The following is a 10,082-nucleotide window of genomic DNA, read 5'->3' on the forward strand; positions in this document are numbered from 1 at the left end:
CACTTATTGGGGAGATTTTCCCCAATGATTCGACTCTCATTTGTGATCAAGGACGAGCATCGGTTAAAACTCTCCCGGGATGCAGTTGATGAAGTAGCAATTTTTGCATTTGGCGCTGCACCGTCGCTCTTTCGGCAAAGGCGAGAGGGCCATGTAACTGACTCCAGTGGTTGCAATGCAGGAAGCTGCGGCCAGGTTGCCGGGAATCTCGCCCTGTCCACTTCGAATGAGTGGCTTCGTTTCTTTTGCATCGCAATTGCTTTCCTTGGGGGGGGGGGGGGGTTAGGCCTAATGGGGGTTAGTTAGGCCTAATGGGGGTTAGTGTCTCGTGTGTGTGTGCAATGAGTCGGGAGCAAAAAATGGACTTCTGAAATGTACCTCACAACTCGGGCTTAGTTTCGGGCGTTTTAGTAGCACTAACATGAATGGCATAGCATGGCAGCTCAAAATACTGCTTAAAGAGGGCAATCGTTGTGGCCCTCAGCTGCGTCACTGCCTCTTCTTGCCTCCCCTCTTCCAGGAGTGAGTGTGCCAGCCTTCCGGCCCAGGCCATCAGGGCAACAATGGTCCTCCTGGAGCCTACAGTGATGTGATAGCTGCGCCAATCGTGCCTAACTACACAGAGAGGTAAATCCTGCTACATTTCAAGCAATCTCAGCCAATCTTGCGCCGAAAATTTGTTTCGCTCTGGTAGGAGGAATCGTTTTTATGCTACAGGCGTTGAAGAGGAGGGAATCTGTCACGATCTCCTTTGCAATGAAGCCTGGCAGCAGTTCACGTGGCTAGCTCAATAGAAAGGTAGTTAGCAGGAAAGGGACGAAAGTTCAGGATGGCTGACTCAGGCACTGGCTGTAAGCCGGTTCATTAAAAGCTTTCCAGCTTTAAAGAAAGTGATCGTGTCTCACTCAACTTGTCTTTCAGGAGGAAAGCTACAGGAGCACTTGAGGAAAGCATTTTTTGATACAACGTTCTTTGCAAAGCTACTCTTCATGAAGAAGGCGGTCGAAGGTTTCACTGATTTTTTTGCCTTTGTTTCAAAGAAGCGAGCCGTTAGTCCACCTACTCTATGATGAGATGGTGGCCGTCGTTCACAAGCAGTGTGGACTCTTCATGGAGACGGTCTTACCACTCAAAGAAAGCCAGAGAGTTGCCGTTGTTGCAAACCTAGCCCCCTGCAAATTGGAAAGCGGGATTAGAAGTTTGAGACTACACGAAGCGTGGAATTTCGTCTTGGGAACCCAGACAGAAACGGACATTTAGGTTGGGTGCTGGAAGCTTTTACATAGACTGCACTTCTTAAGCCCACAGTTGAGAGAAGGGGTCCTCTTGGGCTCATTTGAGGAGGCTAGCTACCAGGCTGCCGCAGGTGATCAAACCCTGCGATGTCTTTACACGCTCATCCAGCTTGAACATGTTGAATCAGTTCCATCTACACGGAGTATTGACCGCAGATTTTGAGCAGGAGGAAGCTGACAGCAAAACCAAATTCACTCTCCTGGCCGGACTAGTGAAGGCATTGCTTTGCATTCCACGTAGAAATGCGGATGTGGAAAGGGGCTTCAGTGAGAACCGCTGGCACCTCCATAAAAGGACTCTGTTGACGATACACACAATGTTAGTGGCATCAGGCACATCTTTTCTCCCTCCAAATAATGGCCAGGGAGAGGGTTCTGGCCACAATCTATGGTCACAGAAATAGCAGGATGGCCAGAACTGTAACCATCGATAAGAAAGCTTGTTTGTTTAAGCAGGCAGGCATCAGGGTATACCTTTGTGAAACAATATTTTACCCACTTTTAAACGCATCGCCTTGCTTGTAATGTTTTCACCTGCCATGGGCCAATACACCACTAGCTGATTGCATGCCTCGTAGCCTTCCCATGTCCCATAACCCTCCTTAGACATAATCATCATTTGAAAGTGGTCCTTTACACCAGTGTAACATTATGCACTCTTTGCACGCCTCCTGTGAATACGTTTTTTTTTTTATTCCATCTTGTAGCAAACGACGCTCTTGACCTTGGGTGCCCTTGAGGCAAGGAGGAGGAGGAGGAATAAACTTTTATTAAACAGCAAGGTGCTGGTGTCAGGCAAAAAAAAAAAAAAAAAAAAAAAAAGCTCCACTAAAGTCCATCATTGCACTTTAAGGCAACATGAATTTCGGTATTAATTTGTTATGCAAGGTTCAACTTCAGTGTCGAAAAAAATAAAATGAAATGAACTCGCCTTACAATTGAGTGCGTACAGTAACCTTTGCCGGGCGTTTGTAAATGCAGTTGTGCTCCAGCAACTGTGTCCTTGTCTTTTCAGGCTGGCTGGTCCCCGGAAGCGACCGAGGACTTCATCCGCTGCTGGGAAAGGACCGCACCGTGATGTGCACCTCTGATTTTACGTGTGTGCATGAGTGCATGCAGGTGTGCACAGAGGGTGTGGGGAAGAGGGAGGTAAGGATGCAGTTGCCATCGAGTCGCTATGAGAACCAGTCCCCATTAGGCGGAAATGCAAAGATTTTCTGTGGCTGCATTGCGCAGTTATGTAGTCCCTTGATTGACTACATAGCAGGTGGCGTTAGAGGCTGCCGTGGCAAGTACCGTAATTTTGTCGCATTGGTTTGCCGTGTGTGTTTATACCATGTCTGCCTTCAGAATTTAGTTCTCGCCTCGCCGTTCTCATGGTTAATCTCCCCCTATTGTGTTTTTTCCTGCATATGTTGCACATGTGCTATAAATTTGCTAAATTTGCAAATCGTTAGCAAATCGACAAAGGAGGTAATGCAAGGGAAAGGGCATTTTTGAATGCTCTTTTCTCGTCAAAAATTTGCCTGTGAGTCAGAAAAACTTGCAATATTGCATTCTATTTTTTTAATCTGGCAATAACACGTTGTATTGTCCCTGCAGTGGAACTTATTTGTCTGGTAAAGTAGCCTTTGTAATTCGCGTTTTGTGGGCGGCTCTGTAGGTGTAGCTGTGGTGGCCAGCGCTAGTGTCAATAAATACGGGCTTATTCAGTGGCTAGTGCGAAGCTCCCAAGTTTCCCTTTTGCCGTGGAGTTGGCAATCGTAAATCCAGTCGGACTTGGTGAAAAGTCACAAGTCCCTGTCAGGCACGAGATCTTCCGAGAACACCTTGTCGAAGTAGCATCTGGGCAGATGTTGCTAAAAAAGTGTCCAAAATTGCTTCAAGTCTGCCGACTTGTGCGCACTGGCGATGGCTGGAAATCCTGAGTAGTGGAACAAAGTCACTGCTGGCATTGCCTAAGTGTGGAGCGACCTGTTGGAACCTGTTGTTGCCGGTTCAATGGTTGGCGACATTGCGAGCGTGGGTGGAGGTGTCACGACCATGGGAGAGTTTGGAAGACTACATTGCCGACTTTGTACCGAGCGCAAGTGCAAACGGGTGCAACGCGGAAAGCAACCACTACCCTATGCCACACCCTCCAAAGTGATTGGTGCAGCCGCACTAGTCCGGTGCTTCACGAATGTGAAAGATGGCGGCCTCAGCTGCTCCTATCCTTTAGACAATGGTTCGTGCAAAAGTGAGGCAGTTTCACCAAAAATGTGTTTTAGAAATGCTGAGTGCTTTTATGACGTCTAACTCCTTAGCTGGCTTATATTGAGTTATCCCCTACGGTGATCTGATACGTGTTTTTTTTTTAGTTCTATATAACTGGGTTTGACTGTATACGCGACAGGGGCACCACTGCTGCCCAGTCGGTCTCACACTGCGGCTTGTTCTCTTCAGGGCAGTTCCTGATTCCGAGAGAGGAGGCGACCTGGCATGGTGGGAGTTGCGTCGCACAATGAGGCCGCTGCCGTGGCCCCAAACGGATCGGAGCCTGCCTCAGCCCACGACCCGACCCCGGTGTGACTTGAACCACCCATGGGGTTGTTGGGGTCACACCGGGATCGGGGCTGGCCAGGGCAGGGAGGGCCTGGGGAGCCAGCTGTCCCCGACCTGCTGGCACGGTGCGTGGTCCCCCGTGTGTCCTGCCCGCCATCCGACTGTGATTTGGAGGAGGAGAGCACTGCGCTGCCTGGGAGCATGTGCAGCGAAGCCTCCAGCACTGGCCTCCCCCTGCTTATTCCGGTCGCCAGTGGGCAGTGTGGGGGTCTGCAGGCAGTGGGCGACGTCCGGCAGCACCCTCTGGTGGGCTTGGAGGGCCCTCCTTCCAGATGTGGCCTCGCCCAGGAGTTGAGCCTCGTGTACGTGTCGCACGTGTGCACACCATGCGTACTCTGCTGTCGCTCCTAGTCCACCTGGAGGCCAAGGATGCAAGGGGAGGGGGTGCATCGCGTGAGTGCCCTCCTCTCTCCTTTGACTTGTTTATTTGCGTGTCTTGCTTGGCAACCTGGGACTCGCTCGCACGTAGCGCTGCACTCCATTTGGCCACCTCCAACTTCACCCCCCCCCTCCCTTTCCTCTTTTGCAAGGTGATTCGGATACTTATTTGACAAACCAGGCTGCCTAGACAGCGAGTGATGTTCCGTACTGGGGAGAAAAATTCGCATTTCTAGGTTCAGAAGTTCCCTATTTTTATCACTTTGCTGGTCCCTCAAGAATTCCTTGTAATTTTATCTGAATTCTCTCTGTTATGTGGATTCTTGTTTCGTTTTGGGCGTTAGCCAGTGCCACGAATGTCTACTTTGCGTAGCCTTTGAGACTCAAACGCCGTTCGGAGAACCAGAGTTGCAGCGTGAAATAATTTCCACTACATCTGCCGCTCAGCAGCATTTTACTATGCATTTCTTGATTTGTACCAGACAACATGCTTGCTTTGCATGCTAAAGCTCTAAGAGAAAGTACTCCTATGAAAAAGAACAGTCGTTTTCAGGTAATTGAGGCTTTTTATTGACTTACATACAGTATTACGTCGATGTAGTACCAGATTAAATTGCTACTTACTTGCATCCCAAGCTCAATTTCTCGTTTGTATGCTTATAGAGTCCAAATGTCAAAGAAAACGCAAATACAAAGAAAAAAATTCAGAACTGAAAGGTTTAACAGGATGTTTGAAGTAGAAAGAGCTGTTGCTTGAAGTAAATTGCGTTTAATTTACGATTCAGTTGGACAAGCCAGGGAAGGCCTCAAGAAAAAAAAAACTATCCATTTCAGGTGACAAAGAAAAACAAGAACACTGTACTTTCTATAGAACCCCAGAATCATCATTATAACCACTGTTTGTCTCGAACACCCCGCCTTCAAATATTTTTTGAAGCCCCTGGGAACCTGGATGGTCCAAGTCAAACTAGCTTTTGACGGTGGCGTGCCTATAGCCGTGATGTTAGCGTGGTTGAGGCCCATGTTTTTCGTGATGTCCGAGGGTGGGTACACTACATGCAGAGGTGTAAAAGACACCATTGTCACCAGGCCAGCACTTGAACCAGTGTACTTGAGTGCTCTCGCCTTCTTCCACCCAGGTGGGCCCAGGGCAAGGGTGTTGTGCCTGGAGTGATGCGTGCGCTGACCACCATCGTCGCTGTCCGGTTTCCAGGACACACTTTTGAGGGGTCACCATGGTGGTGGTTCAAAAATAAATTTGTGAAAGCCAAGGGTCATCCTGTCTACTTCTTTGCTTTCTGCTCTGGTGATTTTTGTCATCGTTTCATTAGATGTTGGTGACTTTTTTTCGCTTCCTGTCTCTTGAAATGGCATAGGTGAATTTTGGTTGCAATCACTTTGCGTGCAACCACAACAAGCGAGGTTGAAAAAGTGTCGCCACCTGTTTGCTAAAACAGTACAACCTGGCCTTGTGGAACCACTGGAGCTAACAGTTAAATTCTTGCCGATTGTGGTCGTCAAGTGGGCACTAGGCGAGTATGCAGAAGCAGGCTTTCCACTTGTCTTCAATCCCTTTCACCCTGCATTCTTCTCTCCAAGTCTGGCTTGCACCACTGAAGAGAACTGGGCGACCTTGTGGTGAAATTTAGGAGCTCAGTTCCTCCCGTCTGTATGGATAATTTTTTTTTTCTTTCAGCACCGGACTTTGCATTATCTTTTTGTTGTCAAAGTGTATCAACAACAGACAAATTTTCCGACAGGAAACTTTCGAATTTAAAATTTAAAGCAAAGGTTTGGAAGGACGGGTTGCAGTAGCAGTGAGAGCAGACGTGAAATTGGTGTCTGGTACAAGTATTAATGGGTGTGCATTGTTCGATGGGGAGCGTCGGTTCGTGCCCTGGTCATTGCTGCCTCAGATGGGGTCTTGTACCCCGCCCCCCCATCCTCATGCCAGTAGGTTGAGAGGTGGGCTCTCCTGTATTTCAATTATTTCTGACGGCGTGGTCAAAATTTTGGACCAAGCGCCCCTGCCAAGACCAACAGCTTCGACGAGCCACATGGAGGTCCCCCAGTCGGCAGTGTGGCAGTCTACGTGTATCGTGTATGACACAGACCACTTCATGCCAAATTCAGAACTACGTACGAAAACGGACTAAAGATTCGAAGCTGAGTATCAGTGCATCTGCAGTTTGCCTGCCACAGTACTAAGGCCCCTCCCATGCTTAAACCACTTCCAGTCACGGCCCCCTCAACCACGGTAATTGTAATGTTTTCTTTTCTCCTCCATCACATTCACCCGTCATTATTCCCCTCTCCTGAATGCCCCCTTTGTGGTGCGTATGCATCGCCCACCGATTGCATGAATGCCCTTCTCCTCAATCATCACCAGCGAGCAGTGGGAGGAGGCGCTGGGCAGCTCCGACCTGGCCACCCAAGTGCTCTTGCTTGAACGAGCTCATTTAGCCACCTCCATCCTAGTGGCCACCATACATCCTTAACCCATCTGTTTCTAATAAAGTTCTCTCTCTCTCTCTCTCTCTCTCTCTCTCTCTCTCTCTCTCTCTCTCTCTCTCTCTCTCTCTCTCTCTCTCTCTCTCTAACCGCGCGGTCCTGTCCTGCACTTCTCAAGAACGCTCCTTGCCTTTGAACTGTATTATTTTAATGGAATTCCCTTGCGTCTATATCTTGTATATGCGACGGACGCCAATCAAGGATGGCACTCTGGCTTGTTCGGGAGATGAGGCAGTCCTTAGTGGTTAGGGGTCGATGAAGTCCAAGCAGTACTGGAAGTACGTTTTCTTGTAGAGATGTAATGTCTAGGGGGCTTGTGTCTTGTTCGGATCTTTCAAAACAGCGCTTAAAAAACTTTACGTGCAGTTTTCCCTGACTATAAGCAGCCTCTGAAAGTCAATACGCAACTACTTTAGTTCGCTTTCTAAACGGCGCCCCAACGGCAAAATGACGCCACGTCGCTTGTACCGAGAGAACCTGGTTGCGCGCCCGGTTAAATTTGTTGAGGTCGTCCCTCATAATGCCTGCGCAGAAAATGTTGTAGGCGTGGTGGCAGATCTTCACGCAAAAATAAAGTGAGTTCGGAACCAGAGCGCCAGTTTACGGGCATGAAAGAGGTAACGCCGAAAATTGGGCAAGTTGGTAAATCATCTTGAAAGAAACACACAGCGCGCAAAAAAACAGGACTAAAGACGGAGGGATGTACAACACAAGCATCCCTCCGTCTTTCGTCCTGTTTTTTTTGCGCGCTATGTGTGTTTCTTTCAACATCAAAGAGGTGTTAGAAGATCCTTTCAGCCAAGGGTATTCAAATTTCGCGGTATGCAGTCTGCAGCACTGTGATATGACAGGAATAACAAATCTAATGACATTAAGACATCTCCTCGCATCAGTAAAAAAAAAATTAAAAGAAAATTTATGTTCGAAACCGCGATTTTGACCAATCATAGAGCTAATACTGTGCTTGCGATGCTGTGGCTTTGTGAAAATTTTCTGATTCAGCAACCTGTGGATGACAATGCCCGCTCTTTTCGTTCACAAGTTTGGAAGACTGCACGACATGTTAGCGCTGGAGTGGTGTATTTCAAAATAGCAGTTCACGATCGCGTTAAGCAGCACCGGTGGTCACGTATCAAGGGTAGAGCCAGTCGGCAGCGTGTTCCGTAGTCTGTGCACTGCTCACGTGCGCAACAGAAGATGCTTCCTGGTGGCAATCGCCATATCCTCCACGACGTTCGCGAAGATCTCGACTGGAGACCCTTGAACTTCGTCCATACCCTGCCCTCCGCCCAAGTATGCAGCGCCTGCGGGATGGCGGTCGGGCGGACGCATCTGCTGCCGTGCAGGCATGTTCTGTGCGGACCCTGCCACCAGCAGCAGAGCGAGCTGGCTGGGCCCCCGTGCTGCCCGTTGGATGGCGAGGCCTGTCCGGATGACAGCGTTCAGTGGAGGCAGTTTCCGGTCAAGAACCTTTTGGAATTACCGGTAAGGCAGACGACACTTTCAAGCCGTAACACAACACAGATGCCACTAAAAGTGTTCACACAAGGCCGGACTCTTGAGGCTGTTTTCACTCTTTTGGACATTTTTTGTTCCTTTTAGGTGTACTGCTGGAACAAAGACAACGGCTGCAGAGCCGTGCTTGCAGCTTCCGAGCTATCAAGACACTTCGGCCTTGAATGCCAACATCATTTGGCTTCCTGTCCCAAGTGCTCTGCACAGATCCTGTACAAGAACCTTTGCTTGCACCTGAGATCATGCACCGGGCGTCAGGAACCAATTGCGGCAGCGGCTGGTGCCCCTTGGGCAGGGAGCAACCAACAAACCTCAGATCTGGCAGAATTGAAGACAATGCTGTCCACAGCCACTCGGGAAATGGGGCAGCAGCTTCTGGAACTGAAAGGCCGGCTCGAAATGCTCTCCCTGGATAGCAGCTTGGGAGCTGAAGTGGTGAACTCGCTTTCCCACACCACGAACAGCCTGAAGGAAGTGCAAGTTGACCAGGGCAATGCACTGTCTCGCACCGTGGACGACCTGAAGGAAACACTCCAACGCGACTTGGTAACCGTCATTTGCCAAAACAGAAACGGCATCACCCGTCATGCAGCGGACATTGCCACCGTAAAGCAGACGGTTGTGGAGACGGGCCGAGAGACGTCCCGGAAGGTAGACTTGGTTTTGCGCCACATTCTGAAGACTGGCTCTTCTCACCACTGGGCACTGAAAGGGTACTTTACAGCGAAAGACAGGGCCATGAAGGATGGGACGGTCGACCGTTTCAGCATTCCGGTTTACCTGTGCCACTACTTGATCTTGCCTGGGGTTCTCCTCAAAAGGAACGGCGCAGGTGTTTCGCTCCACCTGCAGCTCTGTCTGAAGAAAGGCGAGGTGGACGAGTATCTCCAGTGGCCGTTCAATAAGAAGATGATGCTGTCTGTCGTGCATCCGGATACGGGCGAACAGCGGACGGTTGAAAGCAGACCAGGCGGTAGGAAAGAATTTTTCTCGAGGCCGACAGCCTCTGGCAACCCAGCTTTTTATTTTGATTCTTCTTTTAACTTGAACGCCCTGGAGCGTGACAGCTTCATCAAGAGTAACCAGCTCGACCTATGTTTCTCACTCCTCACCTGACGTGCATTTGTGTGTATGCAATGGGGAACTGGCCTCCTCGTGTGTGGTTAGTCATCAACGACGAAAGTGTTTGCTCACTGCTTGAGCATAAACAAAAAGTGCACCCACGATACACAAAGCGGAGTGGAGAAGCAACTAGATAACAAGCTCAGGAATGTTTTCATGCTGGCATCTCGTCACTGATCATTTGCTGTTGAACCAGCTGTCTCACAACGAGCCTGTAAGACCTGAGTAAAGTATTTTTTTTTGCAGTGTCAGCTGTCAGTGATGTGATTACTACATTTGAATGTGAACGTCGACAGTGCCTGGTTGGGTTAAACTTGAAGAGGCAAATACACCAACCAAGGGCGTTTATCCAGGGCGTTTTATTCTCGATTAGTACTACATTTGTGATGCATGGCAAGGCCAGTGTACGCTGGGAGCATACCTACAGTGGAGGTTAGCAGAGCTTGATAAACTGACTGAATACATAATTAAAATCAAGTAATCATTTTGAGTTAATGGTCAAAACTTTCTGTTTGAGTCATTTCTTCTCGCTCATCATTCATCTTAAATTTTGTTCTCGGAGATTTGTTCGGAATGACTGCCTCCAGGCGCTCCAGTTTGTGTCCAAGGAAGTCCGCCAGTGCGTCAAACTTTTCCTTATGGCCTGTCCGTTGTTGG

The 10,082-nt window shown here is 49.0% G+C and overlaps 1 protein-coding gene and 1 long non-coding RNA gene across 2 annotated transcripts; both read left to right on the forward strand.

Moving 5' to 3' along the window:
• The first annotated feature begins 436 nt into the window (after positions 1-436).
• LOC144141438 (uncharacterized) lies at positions 437-5,549 on the forward strand. The gene is made up of 3 exons (XR_013316600.1): positions 437-627; positions 2,311-4,292; positions 5,417-5,549. It is a non-coding gene; the product is annotated as an uncharacterized LOC144141438 (long non-coding RNA).
• A 2,233-nt stretch (positions 5,550-7,782) lies between these two features.
• LOC144142330 (TNF receptor-associated factor 5-like) lies at positions 7,783-9,673 on the forward strand. The gene is made up of 2 exons (XM_077673752.1): positions 7,783-8,273; positions 8,391-9,673. Exons 1-2 carry the CDS (start codon positions 7,986-7,988, stop codon positions 9,417-9,419), a joined length of 1,317 nt encoding a protein of 438 aa, XP_077529878.1. The 5' UTR covers positions 7,783-7,985; the 3' UTR covers positions 9,420-9,673.
• Positions 9,674-10,082: the final 409 nt, after the last annotated feature.

The sequence above is a fragment of the Haemaphysalis longicornis genome, unplaced genomic scaffold (assembly GCF_048455015.1).
Source record: "Haemaphysalis longicornis isolate Haplotype H1 unplaced genomic scaffold, Haemaphysalis longicornis Haplotype H1 scaffold_6, whole genome shotgun sequence".
Classification (NCBI taxonomy): Eukaryota; Metazoa; Arthropoda; class Arachnida; order Ixodida; family Ixodidae; genus Haemaphysalis; species Haemaphysalis longicornis.